Source organism: Epinephelus fuscoguttatus, linkage group LG6 (assembly GCF_011397635.1).
Source record: "Epinephelus fuscoguttatus linkage group LG6, E.fuscoguttatus.final_Chr_v1".
Taxonomy (NCBI): Eukaryota; Metazoa; Chordata; class Actinopteri; order Perciformes; family Serranidae; genus Epinephelus; species Epinephelus fuscoguttatus.
In genome coordinates, this window is record NC_064757.1 from 39,976,070 (window position 1) to 39,995,999 (window position 19,930).

The 19,930-nt window shown below is 38.9% G+C and overlaps 1 protein-coding gene across 4 annotated transcripts in view; it reads right to left on the reverse strand.

The window, feature by feature from the left end:
• Positions 1-19,930, reverse strand: part of slc4a4a (solute carrier family 4 member 4a) — a 78,563-nt gene that overhangs the window by 25,139 nt on the left and 33,494 nt on the right. For 2 of the 4 annotated variants that reach the window (XR_007449499.1, XM_049578477.1), the window contains exons 7-11: positions 18,676-18,855; positions 13,376-13,452; positions 4,609-4,766; positions 3,106-3,193; positions 1,459-1,613 (exon numbers count right to left, since the gene is read on the reverse strand). Coding sequence is in view for 3 of the 4 variants with exons in the window: in XM_049578477.1 (XP_049434434.1) it covers positions 1,459-1,613; positions 3,106-3,193; positions 4,609-4,766; positions 13,376-13,452; positions 18,676-18,855 (658 nt within the window). In the remaining variant the exon portion in view is untranslated. Of the gene's footprint in view, positions 1-1,458; positions 1,614-3,105; positions 3,194-4,608; positions 4,767-13,375; positions 13,453-15,659; positions 15,756-18,675; positions 18,856-19,930 lie in introns of all 4 variants that reach the window. The other 2 variants (XM_049578480.1, XM_049578479.1) reach the window with 2 other exon arrangements.

Consider the following 19,930-nt stretch of genomic DNA (forward strand, 5'->3'; position numbering starts at 1 on the left):
TGAAAATAGGTTGGAGGTGCACGAATTGTCGCCAAAATCCAGCCAGGGCCAGCGGTTTGTCAAACTAGCATCGCTTAGCCTGTTTGCTGAGGCACAGAGCTGGTAAGGAGATCTCCAGTGGGAAACACTGAAATTATATGATGTTTGCTTGCTCGTTTGCATCCCATCTTGACCGTGTTACACTTCTTCCTAACTGGACATGATTTGAACGAGCGAGTGAACATCAGATTGCAACTAAAACACCCACTTCCAGTGGCACAGCAAACCTGTATCCTTACATTGCACGGAGTTCAATTTAAGTAAACTCTGACTGGGAAAGTCGCAGCCTCAACCAGTGATTGTTGTCGTGTTTAACCAGCCGATATTGTCTGATATTAGCCAGGAAAATACAAACTGCCCTATGTGAAAGATGCTGCCTGGCTGCAACAAAATCGTATTTCACATATTTGTTAGCATGCTAGCTTTCCGTGTCCGTCACATAAGGCACTGCCCACATTCAGCATGAATATCACCTCGGCAGGCGATGGTCACTTGCCTGCATACGCTGATGTGTGACTGTACCATAAAACTGCAGCTTTAACTAAAACCCACAGCTGCTCTTTCATAATTGAACACTGTGCTGTACAACTGGACGTGCTTCAGTGATTTTGCAACTGCAGCACTTCTATAACATAATGTAGTTACTGCACACACAGCATTCAGAGAGGGCACAGATCTTACATAATGCAGGATAGTCTTGCACTCTCACTTTCACAGTTTTCTTTCTTTTTTTTTGGTTCTTAAATGTACTCCTGCATTGATTATTTGTATTTCGACTGTTAAAATCTTTTAACAGACTAACGTTACAGTTTAATTTAAGTTGCTTCTAAGACTTCACGTTGCACTACCCATCACTGGTTGTATTACAACTCTTGTTTTATATATCTGAGGTGTCAGAATTACTGTAAACCAGAATTTGTGTCAACTAAAGTTTGCATATCTCTATGCAGCGTTTCATCTGTGTGTATGTGGAAGTGAGTTTAATAAATGACCAGCAGACTGACAGAAAGCCTGAGGTCCCTGTAAAATCAGTGAACACTAGTGTTTTCAGATAACATCACAACAAGGAAATCCCTCAGGGGGTTACTGTCGGGCTACTGTCACTCTTTATATTGTAATCCTCCAGTTATAAGAAGATGAAGCCCAGAAAGTGAAATAGTTTTCTCATTTTCAACAAGAGGACACTGCTGGAGGGGAAACACAGAGTGGAGACACAAACTACATGCTGCATGTGGACTCTACTCATCTACTACTCTCTCAAAGACACAGCAATGTTTGTACTTCTAGTAAAATGGCAGCTTGCTCTTTAATAACCTAAATTTGTGAGATGTAAAACAAAGTAATCTGTGTTTCTTGTTTATTCAGCTGAGCCAAAGAAGCATCAGTAAGTTGGACTTCATATTAATCATGTTTACTGACCTTTTGTCGGAGGAGGGGAGGGATTTCGGAGGCTCTATCCTGATGGCCGGGTCCCACTCTCCAGGAGGAAGCACGATCACCTCATCCAGGAACTCATCGATACCAGCCAGCAGGTCTTGTCTGTCCTTGGCCTTATACGCAATGTCATGAAAGACCTGAACACAGACAGAGAGGGACGAAGCATTCAGGTGTGAAAGAGACCTGTCAAAGCGTGTGGTGTCACCAGGCTGCAAACTCTAATATTGGATCTGAGGTTTAATTATTAGAGAAGAGAGCGAGATAAAACACATCTGCATTCTTGTCAATAAAGTGTGAATGCAATGCAGTTTCAGTTCATATACTGTACAGCTCTGGGATTTCAGAGTTTATGCAGTGTGTCTACAGGTATCAGACACTTAGGGTCACTGCGTTTTAAGATATTTTAAAGATATTTTTAAACCAAATTTAAGACTGATTTTTGGACAAATCATCTTGTCCTTTTTTAAACATTGCAGGTAAGCATAAATGTAAGTAGTATATAATATGTGGCCCGTGCAGAGGAACGTGTTACGTAGGAATATGGTTATTAGAGTGAGTTCAGTTAATCTACATTTTGCCAACAGGTAAGTGCAAGTGTAAGGTGAAACTCAGTATGGCAGGTATAAACATTTGTAACATCAGAAATGTGGACTTTTACTCAGAGGAGCTTAACTCATTTTGACAAAAAGATATTAAAAGATGGATAAATAAAATTGGATTAAATGATTGTGGTGATTAAGACTTCACAAATTTAAATTTCAGACTATTTCATAAATTTTAAGGCCTAAAATTTATCTTTAAAAAACCCCATTAATTTAAGACTTTTAAGGACCTGCAGAAACCGTGAATAAACTGTGTGTCTGGAAAAATTCTGTAATGATTTTCTCCTGCTCACATCTGACTTTTAATTTCAAAACAACATTTCTATACTTGCTTGTTTTTATTTTTTGCTAAGAAGACCTGGCCAAAATACTAAAAAATACACAATCCCTATGTGTACTCTATATTGACAAATAATACAATAATCGTAAAGATAACAATTTCTTCCCCATCAGACAACTTGAAGAATGCTCCTTATTATTGACACATCTTTGCATGGTGCCTCTTCAGTACTTGGTTTAGAAATCATAGAATGATTTTTACATTTTTTTCCAGAGATATTATTACATAAACAAAGCTGTGAAACAAACTTGACTGCATAGATCCAAGTAGGAGGAAAACACTGGTAAAACTAGTGGCAGGCAGCTGAAACTTTAAAATTCTTGTAAGAAACTGATTATCAGCCTGCACAGAGTGGAAAAATATACAAGAGCAGCAAACAACATAATCCAGTTCAATACAACAATACCATATACTACAGTCTAAATAATTACCACAGCCTGGAAAACAGGGTGTCAGAAAAAATCTAACAATAATGGGTTCACAAACATAGTGGGGGTATTATGCTGGATCCCTCTTATATTGTCTGCTCTGTACTTTAGATTGGGAATAAACTAAAAATAAAAGTAGAAATAGTAAGAGTGAATATGATGTTGCATCACATGAAAGATCTCATTTTGATGTGTGTATCAGAGTTTCATTGTCAACATTAAAAAACAAACAGATGACGCATGTTAATGGTAGTTTTACCTCATCTGACATCAGCGTGGCAATCGCTCTGCCAATCTCATGGTACGATTTGGCTTTGCCTTTGGGTCCGAGCAAGATGAATAAAAACCTGAAAATGGAACAAAATCATTTGTATTAATAACTTATCTGTATTTTTCTGTGACAGATAAACTTCTGAATGAAAGAAGAGTATAAACTGAAGATAAAACCAGATAACAATTCTCACTGCATGAAATACAATAGAAGTTTAGTTTTTATTATTAGCATCCCTTTCATATTTACATCTCCTCAGGTGAGGTATTGAGTTAAGGTTAAAAGCATCTTTATTTTATCTGTACAACAGCACAAACTGTTAGCTCTTACATTTGTGAATTTAAATAACAATGGTGTATTGGATTTCTTTCTCATTTTAAAGTGAATGCAGGAAAAACATATTGTATTTATAATATTAGCATTTTCATAGAGTGCTCCAGAAATGAGTCCTAAAACCCGGAAATAAGTTGGCACTCCTGGTTCCCTCATCTCATAGTTAATAATAAGGACTTTGGTCAACACAAGCTTAAGAGACTTTAGCGTTTTGTTCTATACACCAGTAGATACTCCTCTCGTGAATTTTGAAGCTTTCATGTATCTTAAAAAGGCGGTTGATAACAAGTGGCTAAATGAGGCTACAGAACGTCATCACACCGAGCACGGCTTTGCAGCCTCACTGCATTAGGGATGTTAAAGGGGAACACCACCTAAATTTAAAATTCCAATGACCAAGGAAACACCAGGCAATATTTGTGAACATGAGCTACTCTCTCTACTCTCAAAGCCAGAACCCAAGGGAGTAGGTCTCAAACTTGTGATGTCATAGGGTATAAAGCCTGGAGCTGCTCCACAGACGATGAATGGGAGACTGATTTTGTGGACCCACAGAACATGTTTTCTTTTTTTATACCCAAATGAGCTTTATTCTGTTGTAGCGTTCTCAGTTCTGAAACAGGAAATGTACCCATATACTCAGAACATTCCTCCTGGGTGCTCTCAGTGTCATCTACAACATCTTTCACTATTCATTGTCTCTGGCGCAGCTCCAGATTTTATACCCTGTAAGTCATACAACTGTGGTGTAGTACATTTATAGCCGTCACATTCATTTCTGACAATCGCTTTTACACTTTAAAAATCATTTTAAATAAGTGTTCGTTTGTGAAGATTTTCTGCAATAACCCAAAATCCAATGGAAAAATCCCATGGGCTTTTTGACAAGGGAACAGGGCAACACTAACTTCCACGTCATCCTACAGAAAAACGTCATCCCTGGAGCACTCTAATGTGTTCACACCTTGCATATTTTGCAGTGTTTTTTGCAAGTTTCTGTCAGTGATATGACACCTTAATAAATCTGTAAGGCACCCAGAGTTGCACCTCGACAGTTAAAACTGTCTCAATGGAAATTCTGGACTGATGCATCGTCCTACATAGAACTTTTATCTCCTATTTATGAATTCCTGGAGTTCAGACATGAATCTCAGCCACCTTGTGGGAACAGGAACCTCCGTTAAGGCTCCCAGCATCACAGCTTGCTGCAAACGAACAAATGCCACAAATGGAGCGTCCAGGAAGTCCACCTCCCCCACCAGCACGTTGGAGGCCTCAGCGTCTCTCGGCAACTTCTTCATGAACTTGTTCCTCAGCTAAAAAGTACAAAAGAGGAGAACAGAAGGAGACATTTAATGTTAGTTCACACCAGCAAGCCACTTATTACAGGGCACACTGAATGAAACAACCTATATCAAACAGGACAATTCCATCCAGCTTAAATACCAAACCAGGAGGCTGCCATGGTATCAGAGTAAAGAACAAGTTGTAACATAAGGTCTGTATTTCTTTCTGTCATGGAGATGGTGAGATGTGTAAAGATGGAAGTCAGACACCTGCTGAGCTTCAAAGGTTCAACATTTTACATTCATAAAGACAGCTTTCCAACTGAAACTAATGAACACACCAGCGTTTGTGCATGCTTTAGTCTCTGAGCTTCTAATTAATGTTTGAGCAGACCTTTTTTCTTCAAAGGAAAGGATATCTTTTTTCCTTTTTACATTTCTGAATGTTTAGTTTCTGTTCTTGGTGAGAAAATTAACTTGAACAAAAATCTTGCTGTGGTGTTTAATCCATCATATAGGTTACCAACTTAAATGGAGCTCATGAAGCATCTTGTATCTGGTGTTATGGTTTATCTGTATGCAGAAGTGTGTGTAAATGTTTTGTTGGGTTTCGGTGCAAGATCTTGCAATATAACTCAAGAAGTTGCTATATACACTGTTTGTGCTCCATATAATTAAGGGTTATGTGGCTTAAAAATGTCTCTTTGTACTTGTGTTTGCAATAAGAAATGGACTGAGAAGACAGAAGCACATGCTCAGATTTATGCTGACATAGGCAACAAAATTGCACTTAACAAAAACCTCAAACCTGTGAGCCAATGACGGTAACACATTTTCTTCAGCAGCATTCATTTGGCATGTTGGCATTTGTTTTATTTACATATTAGTGTATCTCCTGATACTGCAAGAGCAATTACTAAACTTAACATAAATTTAAGTGAAATTCACCAACAGCTGAGTGTACTGTGCTGAGAAAATTGAGCATGACTGGTAAACAAGCTGATGTTATGCTGCAGGATTTGAGATTCAAATTTGTTTGTCACATCTTATTGAGAAGAAAAAAAAAAGATATGTCCATTCACACACTTCAGCTTGGGTTGAACAACTCTCTCTTGTATGTTTTTAAATCCAGGAGCTGTTATTACAGACTTTCAATCACATTTCATTTCTACAATCGTATTGTTTTATAAGATGTTCCATATGATAAAAAAGTGGCATGTTTATGAGCAGACAGACATCATTAATAAATAAAACTTCAAAGACAAAGAGCCATAAACATCCAGATAAGATTGTCATGGAAAACTACTGTGTTATATATTAACTTCAAAACCGCAGAGAGCCGGGAGGAAACATTTACTAAGACAAAGTAAGTGACATTTATGGGACATCTGTGCCCTGGATCACCACATGAAAGTACATTTTACACCAGAGTCAGTTTAAGTAACACTTTAATCTTTAACATCTCTTCATGTAAAATTACTTGATGAATCTACTGATCAATAAACCAAAAACCACAAATCAGGTCCCCATTAAACGAGACTGTTTGAGTATTATAAAGGTTTAAATTAAATGTTCTCCCCTCAATCTCCTCAATGCACAGCCCATTCACAGCTACTATCAACAAGTGAGTTGTTATTGTACCATCTTTAACTATAACAGTAAAGATTTCTTTACCCCAAATCATCATCACCTTCTCAGTTTAATGTGTGTATTTGCAAACTAACCGTAACAAACATGAATGCCTTATGTTATATTTGGACGGACAACTAGTAGGACCACCATGGAAAAAATCTGTGTTAAAAATCTCACAGTTCATGATTTTCATGCTTTCAAATTAGCAGAAGGATTAGATGCACTTTTAAGGATTAAGCCTGTTGTCCAACATATTCAGAAATCCTGACGTCAAATACGGGCCGTCATCCAGCTGACGCAAAGCTTTCTGAGAAGCCAAAAACAATGGCATAACTTGTTATCTAGACAGACTGGCCCATTCAGGTAAATATTATGGGAACTGTTATGGTCATTGATATACTGTCCAATGCTTCTAAAACCACATGAACATGCACAATGGATTGTTTTGCATTATATGACAGATTAGAGATGCCATCAGAGATGTACAACATGATTATTTTCATCCTTAATTCTGTACCAACACCTGAGGACAATCTATTAACTGCTGTACTAACAAGATCTTAACTACCTTGGCTCTACCCGTTGAGATAAACACGTGGAAATCCTATGATTTCATTATGGCTGTTTGATATATCACTTATTTTCCCCATACAAAGGGAGCAGTAACAATAAAACAGTAAAGCGAGGTGGTAAAGAACAGCAGCCCACAGTTTTACTTTAGTCTTGGCTGACTGACTAATTAAATCAGTTTTGCTTCTGCTGTTTTGTTACGTTTCATTTATAGTGTTGGGACATTTTTCTTGAAAAGAAACGTGATATCCTGATTTCAACAGCTATGGAAGTTGCCAGATAAAATTCTATTCTTTATATGATAGCAGTAAATTAATCACTAGTCCAGAGAGCGATCCGATAAGTTTTAAGATACCAAACTGAGCAAGAGTGTCAGGTGATGTTAAATGTGGCGTTAAAACCAGCTGTGCCAGGATTTAAATTGGATTAGATCACAAACACTAAGGTTCTCTACCAGTCAGAGAATTAAGAAATTATCTATAAAGACAACTGACTCATTTTTTAAGGAAGGAAAAAAACAACAACACAGCAAGTAGAGGCAGGTTAAAAAGAACAAAATGGCTGTTTATCGCTTGTCATCACGTCCGCCAAACCCAGATCATGCACTAGCAGGATCGCTGCCATCAACGTCTGAGGACTGAAATCCCATAAACCTGTGACCTTCTACTAGCAAGAGCCAAACAGATCCCATCAGAGGCTGTTGAGCCATGTTGGCAAGAAGTCTGTCTGTAAATGATTGAGTCGAGAGGTTGAACCTGCGTAATGACACTACTTGAATGACATGTGTTTGTTTTCTATGTTGTGGTACTACTCATTGCTGCCTCCCTTGTAAAGGGTGGAGGGAGATATTGCAGAGATGGACTTTTCAAAGTCCGGGAGAATAAAACTAAAACAATCTACATGGCTAAATACCAGCAGAGACATGTGACACAAAATTTGTGAATGGCCATTTAAAAGTCTAAACCACTGCAGTTTTCATAGAAATAACAGAAGTTAAAAATGAATATATGTCTCTTAGGCTTTTGTATACTAAAATATCAAAGATAGATTAGATCTAATACACACATGTTGGCCTTCTAGACAGTCCGACATCGTACTGACTGAGGAAGCCGAGGGCATCAGCACTGCTTTTTGATAACGGCTAAGTGAGAGTTGCCATTTAAAAAACTCAGAAAAATACATGGAAGAAGACTCGGCCTTTAATGCATGTAACTTTATGATCATGATTCAGCTATGCACCCTGATCTTACTCCAGAATGTGAAACTGCCACTTGCCCTAATCTCCATCACTCTCTCTAATACCCCTTTTCCACCAAATTAGTGTATGTTTGCATTTTTTTTAAACACGGGTAAACCTGCTAAAAAAAGAAAAGGCTATAGATGGCTCTGAAGCAGACGAGTATGCCTTTTTGTGTAGCCTCTGAAAACTTTACAGTGGTTTCTTCTTTTCGTATAGACTATCACTCACTTATTCAGTCTCTCTTTCAAACTTGGTGCAAACTAATTTGGATCAATGTTTGAGTAATGCTTAGGTGGAGATGAATGGTATTTTGTGGTGGCGTGTCACTGCATTTTGCTGGTTAAGGGGCTAAAATTAGCATGTTTACCCGGTTGTTGTGTTTCCATCAATCCCAATCAGAGCCAGAGCCGATAAATACGCATGACTACTGCAGAGTCATTTGACCCAGGTGTAAATGCTGATTGATACCTTTCCCATTACATTAAAAGGCACGTTAGCAGGTGTTAGTTGGTTTTTTTGTGCAGTGGAAAATGGGCTTAAGTTATCAGACAAGAGGCAATGTGGAAATGATCACTGCATATCAGCCCACAGAGGAAACATCAGAGGGGTATTTATAGGCTGGGTGGGTGTGGAGGAGCTTCAGTTTAGGAGATGTGCTTCCTGTCCAGTTGTCTATCTGTCCCACAGGAGGACTTACTGGGTCGGTCTGACCTAATTCTCTTCTCCCAGAGGCCTGGTCTGGGATGGGACCATATGAACAAATGGCTGCTGTGAACTCTGGTGATCTAACTACGCCACTATCAGAATCAGAATCAGTGGAGCTTACAGCGTGATGTAACCATTCAGAAAAACACCAAGACAAACAGCATGTAACTCTGTAAAACAGCAGCTTTACGCAAATGAATGTGAAATATCAATTAATTTGTTCTGCTGCTAATTTTATTTTCAAAATGTCATAAATCCAATCAAACAGGAATTGATTAATTTAATGGTGAACAAGGCTATTAACAAGCACTGCTAAAATAATTTGTGCATTTATCTGAGCAGAAGTGTTTCAGCATTGCTTACGGAGTGAGAACTTTTCTCTTCTCTGGGTGTGACAGATAATCTAAGTAAACGTAAAGGTAAAGTTCCACTGATTGTCACACACCTGAGTGTGTGGAATTTGTTCTCCGCATTTGACCCATCCTCTGAGGGAGCGGTGAGCAGCAGCAGTGCTGCACTCAGGAATCACGTGGTGATCTAACTCCCCAATTCCAACCCCTGATGCTGAGTGCCAAGCAGGGAGGCAATGGGTCCCATTTTTATAGTCTTTGGTATGACCCGGCCGTGGATCGAACCCACGACCTCCGAGTCTCAGGGCGGACACTCTACCACTAGGCCACTGAGCTGGTCTGAGCTGTACTGTAAAGTTGTAGTGAAAGTGGACATGTGTGTTTGGATATGTACTTTCCAATATAACTTGATCACCGTTTCTCTTTGTTATTCATTGTACCAAAGATTCTTGGCCTAAGCGTCACATTCACTACAACAAAATCTCCCCACTGACCATTAAAGGAAAAGTTTATTCACATTTTCAACAGCCTTGCCATAAATTGCTCAGCGGAGTAGAGATGTTACATAAGAAACTTGAATACAGTTTTACAGATGTAGCTGTGGCAGGTTCAGAGCAGCCGCAGCAGGCCAGGTGGTTGGAACAATGTACTTCAGACTGTGAGTGCAATGACATGGACATGAATAACCTGTTTATGATGCTTATTCTGGTTATAATCATATTCGGGATATGGAGAGAAATCAGGTTATTCATATTCCCCAATTACATCCTTGTTTCTTCCAGAGTACTCCAGCTAACATATGCAGGTTTCTCATAAACGGAACATGGTGTTTACATGCTCAAACACAAACAGAATACTACAAAAACCCAATCATAAACGGGTCATTCATGACATCTCCATTCTGAGTTACCTCTATTTTGAACCAGCAGTCATTAGTCTGCTCTGATTGGTTTCTGCATCCCTGCAGTGAAAGAAGCTACATCACACTAACATGTTAGCTTTGCAATGCAACCCCGAGACTGCAGATGAGCAGCAGTTGAAAGGCATTTGCTTGAGACAAACATCATTTCAAGTAGGCTTTTTGATATATGATTGATGCTTCTCACTCTAACTGTTCCTCTGCTGCACATGACTGGACCGATGCACCACTTTGCTTTTGATTTTCAGTCTGAAAACAATTTGCAAGATAAGCTGGAAAGGCCCAGTTTTATATCCACGGTACTTTCTTTAACATAGTTGTTAATGAACCAAAAAAATGACTTGATTGGCAACTTAGTGGTTTATCTGATATGTATCTGACTTCTACAAAAATACTTGTAGAAATTTTTTTAGACCTAAATCTTAAAGAAAAATGTAACTTGATAAAACTATTCATACAATATTTGCTTTGTGTTTTTGACTTATAAAACAAATTGACCTACAGAAGCCCATCAGCTCCATATTGCATGTCATAAAACATAGAATGGCTTTTAATATGGAGTGATGTTATAGCCTTAGTTTTAATTCCGTTTCAAATCACTGGTTTTAACATTATTTTGTCTCTGTGGTTCATTTTATATATTTATTCTATTGACTTTTATTTATGATTTTAACATATTATTGTTTTAATTTTTAGTCTTGTAAAATATTATTTATTGTTGTTGTTTTTTTCTTCTTTTTTTGAGCTGCATGTTTGTATGAAAGGGGCCATATAATTAAATACAGTTAAGGTTGAAATAAAAAAGTTCCAGCACTGCTCACAGAGTTTAATTGATAAATCTCTGGTGCAAAGCACTACAGCAAAAAAAAATAAAATTTAAAAATAGAGACAAAATCAAGATAAACTCAGAGAGTGCAGACCTCTGCCAAGTAGGTGATATTCCCTCCCCCTCTGCATCAGATTTTGCAGTCTGCATCACAATTAGGTTATTTGCATCACTATCATTATTAAGTTATATATGCCTTCACCATGGAGACACTGTGATGTACAGTACAGGCCAAAAGTTTGGACACACCTTCTCATTCAATGCGTTTTCTTTATTTTCATGACTATTTACATTGTAGATTCTCACTGAAGGCATCAAAACTATGAATGAACACGTGGAGTTATGTACTTAACAAAAAAAGGTGAAATAACTGAAAACATGTTTTATATTCTAGTTTCTTCAAAATAGCCACCCTTTGCTCTGATTACTGCTTTGCACACTCTTGGCATTCTCTCCATGAGCTTCAAGAGGTAGTCACCTGAAATGGTTTTCCAACAGTCTTGAAGGAGTTCCCAGAGGTGTTTAGCACTTGTTGGCCCCTTTGCCTTCACTCTGCGGTCCAGCTCACCCCAAACCATCTCGATTGGGTTCAGGTCCGGTGACTGTGGAGGCCAGGTCATCTGCCGCAGCACTCCATCACTCTCCTTCTTGGTCAAATAGCCCTTACACAGCCTGGAGGTGTGTTTGGGGTCATTGTCCTGTTGAAAAATAAATGATCGTCAACTAAACGCAAAACCGGATGGGATGGCATGTCGCTGCAGGATGCTGTGGTAGCCATGCTGGTTCAGTGTGCCTTCAATTTTGAATAAATCCCCAACAGTGTCACCAGCAAAACACCCCCACACCATCACACCTCCTCCTCCATGCTTCACAGTGGGAACCAGGCATGTGGAATCCATCCGTTCACCTTTTCTGCGTCTCACAAGACACGGCGGTTGGAACCAAAGATCTCAAATTTGGACTCATCAGACCAAAGCACAGATTTCCACTGGTCTAATGTCCATTCCTTGTGTTTCTTGGCCCAAACAAATCTCTTCTGCTTGTTGCCTCTCCTTAGCAGTGGTTTCCTAGCAGCTATTTGACCATGAAGGCCTGATTCACGCAGTCTCCTCTTAACACTTGTTCTAGAGATGGGTCTGCTGCTAGAACTCTGTGTGGCATTCATCTGGTCTCTGATCTGAGCTGCTGTTAACTTGCCATTTCTGAGGCCGGTGACTCGGATGAACTTATCCTCAGAAGCAGAGGTGACTCTTGGTCTTCCTTTCCTGGGTCGGTCCTCATGTGTGCCAGTTTCGTTGTAGCGCTTGATGGTTTTTGCGACTCCACTTGGGGACACATTTAAAGTTTTTGCAATTTTCCAGACTGACTGACCTTCCTTTCTTAAAGTAATGATGGCCACTCGTTTTTCTTTAGTTAGCTGATTGGTTCTTGCCATAATATGAATTTTAACAGTTGTCCAATAGGGCTGTCGGCTGTGTATTAACCTGACTTCTGCACAACACAACTGATGGTCCCAACTCCATTGATAAAGCAAGAAATTCCACTAATTAACCCTGATAAGGCACACCTGTGAAGTGGAAACCATTTCAGGTGACTACCTCTTGAAGCTCATGGAGAGAATGCCAAGAGTGTGCAAAGCAGTAATCAGAGCAAAGGGTGGCTATTTTGAAGAAACTAGAATATAAAACATGTTTTCAGTTATTTCACCTTTTTTGTTAAGTACATAACTCCACATGTGTTCATTCATAGTTTTGATGCCTTCAGTGAGAATCTACAATGTAAATAGTCATGAAAATAAAGAAAACGCATTGAATGAGAAGGTGTGTCCAAACTTTTGGCCTGTACTGTATTTATTTTGTTTTTATTTTGTACCAACACAGAATATAATATGTTTTTTGTATTTTTCACTTTCCTTTTTTCCAACACACAACATTAATTAATCCCCCCTAATAATAACAACTGCCAACCGGTGGCGCACGTCTGGTCATGGAATGAGTCTATTCTAAAACCTGGTGAATACACAGTGCTATTTAGCTCTTTTTTATTATTTTACCACTTTGCTTCAACCAATCACCACCAAAATTTTATCATCTGTTCCTTGTCCCGTTATCCACCTTTCCTGAAAATTTCATCAAAATCCGTTTATAACTTTTTGAGTTATTTTGAAGACAAACAAACAGACAAGCTAGAGCACTCAGAGAGCGCAGACCTCCACCAAGCAGCTCAGATTTCCCGCCATTTTATATTATGTTATCCACTTCGCTTCCACCAATCACCACCAAAATTTTATCAAAATCCGTTCAAAACTTTTCAAGTTATTTTGCAGACAAACAAACAGACAGAAAACATAACCTTCTTGGCGGAGGTAATAAAAATAGATTTCTACAGTTGACTCACCTGGTCTTTTTCCGGTTTGTCAGAAATGTCGTTCAGGCTGCTGGAGGTCAGGTTCCGGTGAGTTGTGGTGGGACTATCTATAAGAACATATCAAGTCTGTGTGGTTAGATCGGCTTCAACTTCACCAGGATCTAAGAAATTAAGGAGGAGGAAAAAGGATGGCAGACACCCAAGAAAAGGCAGTGGCCCAGATAGTTTGCTCCCCATGCAGCACCGAAAAGAATAACAAGAAAAGAGTGATCAAAAGCATGAACAGATCTCAGCCACCAATAACCTTCAATAAAGGCTGGAGCACAGCAGAGGACAAATTCCTTAATACTCTATGATCACTAGTCAAGTAAACTTTTAGTCAAACTGAAAATCACTATGATGTTCACTGACTGAAAGGGACAGTAACTACTCTACATTCAATCTGCTGAAAATTTCAAATTAACCAGACTAAAGCTGTTCTATTAAAGGTTAGATGTCAGCAATTTCCAGTCTGTATCGCAGAAAATATTAGGATGTTTTACATTCTGTATGTAATTACGCAGTTCAAAGTACAGCCATCTTGAATACTTGAACCCTACCAACTATTAGTACAACACTGCATTTCAAATGTGCATGTTCAGTGGTTTCTGATATAGAGTTTAATGCACTACATTGCCAAAACTAGCTCAAAAACAACTGGTGCATCCATCCCTACTCTGTGAAAATTCAAGAGCTTTCCTGTTAGAATATCTGATTATCTTAATGTCCATCTTTCACATCAAAGTCTAAGTGCTTTCTTCATGTGAGGCAGGTGAACAGCAGACTGTGATTGACGCACTGCTGACTTTTGGTTTCAGCTTGTCAACTCCAGCATCAGAGATCTGACAGCAGAACGTGACCTTACTGCAGCCCCGGAGCTGTCAAGAAGTACGAGACGTTATTCAGAGAGGTGCAAATCCCAATGAGAGCAAATTCTGATGCCACTGTAGCCTTTCATGAATCTGCCCCCTGAGGATTGTGGGTAATAACCTGCTTGTCAGTATGATGCAGCCAGCATATATGATGACATTGTAGTACTTATATTGACTACATACAGAAATAAAAGGGGGAAAACAAATAAATCTAAAGGGAAATCATCAAATCTTAGCTAAATATAGCTGTTACGTATTGGAGGCGGTAAAAACTAAAACTGAAAGGAATGAAAAACTATTTAATTACACTATTATATAAAGCACATACAGATGGGAACTGCCACTGCATTCGACACACTAAGTCTGAATGACAGGTGACATTTTACACTACAGGTCATGACTATGTTCAAACCGCAGCTGAAAGTTTTCCAGTTCTGTTTTCACTCACATGTGACACAAATGCTGCACAGTGATATTTCCCAATTCCTGTCTGAGTCACATGGCATGACTTTATCCTACAAAGTGAGAACTGAGGCATCTGACCGAAAAGTATAATTTTGGTGTCTTGACAGATTGGATGAGCGAGCATTTCGTATATGGAAGACAGCGAGATAACTGGGAAAAATGCACTAGGGTCAGGCCACTGGACAAATATATCTGTGACTGGCTGACTATGTGCCGGCTGGTTTTGTGATTAATTTCTGTCATTTTATTTTGCTAATTTAATGGTCTGCCTCCAAAGAACAAGTGAGAGCAGTTGCTTAGCGGGCGATGGTCTGGCTAGCGACAGACTCTCACTCAGCAAGCTAACCCTGCAGCACAAGGAGGCCAGCAATGGCAGAAAGAGACAACGGAGAAAATCAGCATGAAGATCTGGCATATTTTCTTATCTGACTTGGTGAGTTAGGGGTTTATTTAATTCAAATAAGAGTAAATGATTCTTGGAACGATGAAACACCAAAGTGTTTTATGATGAGTTAAGACGGCAGTTAAGCTACTCTTAGTATGGTGTAACTTAAATTCATAAGGTGTGCAACTGTTTAATAAGGAAAATACATCTAAAAATATTTCCTTTCTTGACATTTTGTGAGTTTATTTTCTTTATTCTTGATTTAAAAAGCTAAAAGAGCTTGTGGAATATAGCTAACTTGGCACTTGAACACATCTCCCAGCTAAGGACTAAAGTTAAGGGCGAATATATTGGAAACCAGCAGATGTTGTGCTGACAGTGGCCAGTTGTAAAATTTACACATTAGTTTTTTCTAAAGATGCCTCAGTTTAGTCTATATAGTGTTCAAATATAAACTCTTTGGTTAACGTTTCTGTGCCTACAAATACGAGCCGTGATTCGAAAGTGATAGGTGGTCTGCAGTGTGAACGTAGACTGGGTCCAGTTAACTTACTAAGCCAGTCCATGCTGGTACTCCTTTGGGTCTGCAAGTCCTCCATTGACACGCGAGTCGACAGGCAAGTCATAGAGGTCTCAAGAGGACTACGAGCTTTTAGTAGCAGCAGCAGTTATCAAACCAAATCCAGAGAAGCAGAAAAGGAGGAAAAAGAGATGATAGACAAGCCCATTGAGCCAAAGCATGAGATTTGTTAGGAGAACACAATCAAGTGGTTAAAAGGTATGTCATTTTTATCTGTATTTTTACAAGCTGTGCAGAGGAGTAAGGTAAGAGGAGTGGCATTATTAACTCAGGAGACCATGGGTCATTGGACAGGAATACTTTGGTAGGACTCAAAATGAATTTTAATAAGGATGTTGTTTGTTTTGACAACAATGTACTTTATCCTTGTGAAGTTGTTATCAATTAATGATTATCAGTAAAGCTCTCTATCTTAGAACTGTGATGTTGATTAGAGGCTCTGCCTTTTATGTGATGGGTTTCCATTTGAACACAAAGTCGATCATGAAGAGAAAGAGCTTCTTTTTTTTTTGATAGAGTCATAAACTGGTTTCATAAATCTGATAGCAGGTAATAAATAACTTCACTTTCCAAAGACCCATGGCTGGTAACAGATTAATTACATTGTCAACACAGAGAAACATCTAGTTACTCAATGTAAGAGAGAGCACTCATACACGTGTTGTTAAAATCAGTTAGACATCAGTGTGTTTCAGGGCTGTCACTTTGCTTTAAATTTCGATTCTTTAGAGACTAAAGCCCTACTCACACGGGACTAGCTTTCCCAGGAACGTCATAAGATTTAGAAATACCCCCACCCACATTTGAGAGTAGTGTGGTGCATTCATAAAGGAAAGCAAAGTCAGCATTTTACTCATATGTACTGACATTATCCCCCAGATATGTAACACCACTCGACACAACAGAGAAACACTGCACAGCACCATTAGCAGAGATGTACAGCGATAACATTATATACAACGTGGGTTAAACAAAAAGAACCAGTTCAGCCACACATTTTTACTTCATTCATCTCACCATCTTTCAACATTTTTCCTGTTTTAATGGATTTGAGCTTGCTTTTTCTGCAAACTGGTCTCCACGCTGTGTAGCAAGAGAAGCCTCCTGAACCCAAAATGCTGTCGCAACTTTCATTTATATTTGCCAACACAGCCCCCCCCCCCAAGTCTCAATTGGGAATGAGGCAGGGAGAAAAACAAAAAACTCAAAAACTACCCCAAATCACAGAGATGCTGAGTTTCTGATTTACACGGGACTACAACTAACACCACAATGTGTTTGGCAAAATGTGAAAGGGAATGCGCAACAGGGTTTCTACTTGACAGATAATGGACATGGCAGATTTGCATTGCACAGGTGTCCACCAAAACGTCTTACACTAGCTGACAATGCCAGGCGCTCCTTAGGAAAACTGGGAGTGCCTTGGAGGTGCAGCGTTTTTCCATCTGCGATGCTATGGTTGCATCTGGTTGGTGTGATACAGAATATCCATGGAATAAAAATGTCAGCACAAGGAAGCAATCGGATGTCTGAGTAAAAAATAACAGTGACAAGCGCAGTGTGTACCCAAGGTTGAATAATTTTCAACTTTCAGCGCTCAGAAAAAAATGGCAAATGTGCAGTGCTCAGCACAGAATAGACGCTCAGTGCCACATCGTGCTGCTGGCGTTTGTAGCGTAGCATAAATACGCGGTGCTCCCATTCCCAGTTAAAAGAGAAAACGTTTTGGTGGACACGGCCCCTACGATCCCAGAGGACCGCCACAATTATTACAAATTACTGGAAGTCCCCAGGTAAAACTAGTGTCATGTGAATATGGTTCAATTCAATATTCTATTTGCTGCTGTTTAAAAAAGTTTAACAAAGTTTTTACTTCCAGTTCTGTGCTGCTGTCAGAGGAAAATATTCATTAGTTGCTCAATTTCATTAACAAAGGATTTTGCAACAGAATGAATTTCAGTGAGACTTACATGCATAATACAGCAGATAGATAATAATTCCATTCCATACAGCCAGTTAAGCCTTTTTTTATTGTTTTATCACTTATTTGTGTACTTTTTGCATGAATTCAAACTCAGTTTGTCTTTGTGATAGTTTGTCTTGGATAACTTTCAGTGAAGCAAAGTGACAGCCCGTCCTGTGTGAGGAAAAGAAGGGTTACATACTACTGTAAATAAAATGAATTCTCAAAAATGTCAACAAAATTAAAAGTTAATGAAGTGAGAATCAAATGAACATGTATCAGCTACTTCAGAGATTCTGACCGCTTTAAATGTCATCTCTACTAGTCATATCCTATCAATTACTGGTCAGTTTTATGATCTGGCACAGCCTTGGACTTTTCTCACCTAGTGTCATAAATTAATGCAATAAACTTTATTCTACAGTGTCGAAATTTACAGCTAAAGTTAATTTGATATTAGCTCTACTTGTTCTTACAGCGGCAGATCAATTAAGTCTAATGCATCTATGAATGCAGTTAGTACAGGATTCGACAGTGAGTACTTTAAAAGTGCTGTTAGAGTGACATCACAAAATGTTTGTGATGAATTAGCAAAAGACATCTACAAACTTTAGTTTCATTAATTCAATGACAGGTTTAGTGAGCAAGTAATATTACCATAGTAGCACAGATGTTAATATTTCAAAATATAGCATAAGGCCCAAAATTTCTGATGAGGTCTTCAATAAATAAAAGTTTTCCAGCATCTACTGAGGAGAGCTGGTACTTATTTAGGACTCTCAAGTGCCACATTAGTGGGTTCATGCAGAGGAGGGCAGCAGTGTGTCCTTTATCACACACTCCTCACTACTGTCACTACACACCCCAGGTCCTAAATTTAAGTGATTAAAAAAAATCTATATTAACCCTGTATTGCAGGAATGTGCCGCTAAATCTATTATAAAGTAAAATAGCTGATGTTGTGGGTTTTTTTTTTTTAACATCATTAAAAAAAAGAAGACTGCACCAAACTGGCATCAGTATTACCGTTTTCCGGGTTGGAAAACAGCCTACTTGCACTGGAGACTGTCTTGCCAATGTCAGCCAGAGAGCGCAGGTTGGACTTCTTGGTCTGGTGACGATGTTTCCGTAGCAACGTGTACATCACTTTGTCCTTCAGTTCTGGTTTCAGCTGGCCGATCTCTATCTGGTTGTCAGTGATCATCTCTGAAGATGCAGAGAAAGAAGGGGAGGGAAGGAAAGATGATTTCAGTGTTATTCTGGAGAGAAGAAAATTTGGCAACTTGAGAGTTTAACCACACTGAATATAAGAAAGGACCAACTACACTGTTACACCCAAAAACAACTTGAATCCAAAGACATGTCTTACGGTTTCTTATTTTGTTGGACCAACAGTTAAAATCCCCTATTTACCCATATAAAATGGCATTAATTTGGAAAAGGAAAGCCAGCAAAGCCTCGATGTCAGCATGTTGCAATTATTAAATGCTCTGTATTTTTACTTTACATGTAACATAAGCATATAAAGAATTTATCAGAATTGCTATAAATATTTTTTTTAGTACTTAACTCCATTATTCAAGAAATTTGAGACAAAAACAGCTGAAGTTCAGAGGGCCGACTACACTAAATAATAAGAAAAACAAATGAACAGATACCATAAGAAAAGATGCATGTTGCCCAAAATTAAAATCTGCTCTTCATTAAATTATGTTTTTATTTTGGGTCTATTTTTTCCCTTCATGCAGCATTTACCAAACAGCCTTAATTTAGCAACAACATCACTCAAAGCAAATAACTGAGTCACTATATAAAGTCTCTTCATAGTTGTAAGGGCTCAATTAGTGCCACCCAGACTGTACTGTAATGCTCCTGTATGAAAGTCTATTCATGGCATCATGAAACAGCTCAATCAAAAGGTCCTGCCTATTTTTAAAAAGAAGGTCAGAAGCCTGAATGCTGACAGATAGCAGCCTCGGGGAGTTTCTCTACTTGTGTAGGGGCAGTGCTGTTAATGGCCCATCAGTCAAGTCTGTTGGCCTCAAAGCAAGAGGCCCAGCTCCGCTCGGCTTCTACAGTCCACACAGTGCACTCAATTACTTCACATTAATCACTCCAAGTGATAACTCTTCCCCCTGCTCCCTCATGCAGACAAAAACGAAGGGGTCCTCAAATTAGGACGTTTTTGTGTGACCATTTGCAAACTACTATTTGAGTCCCTCTGTGTACTAACATAAAGTACAGTGCAGGCTGGACTTGACTTGGGGCTCTGAACTTTTGC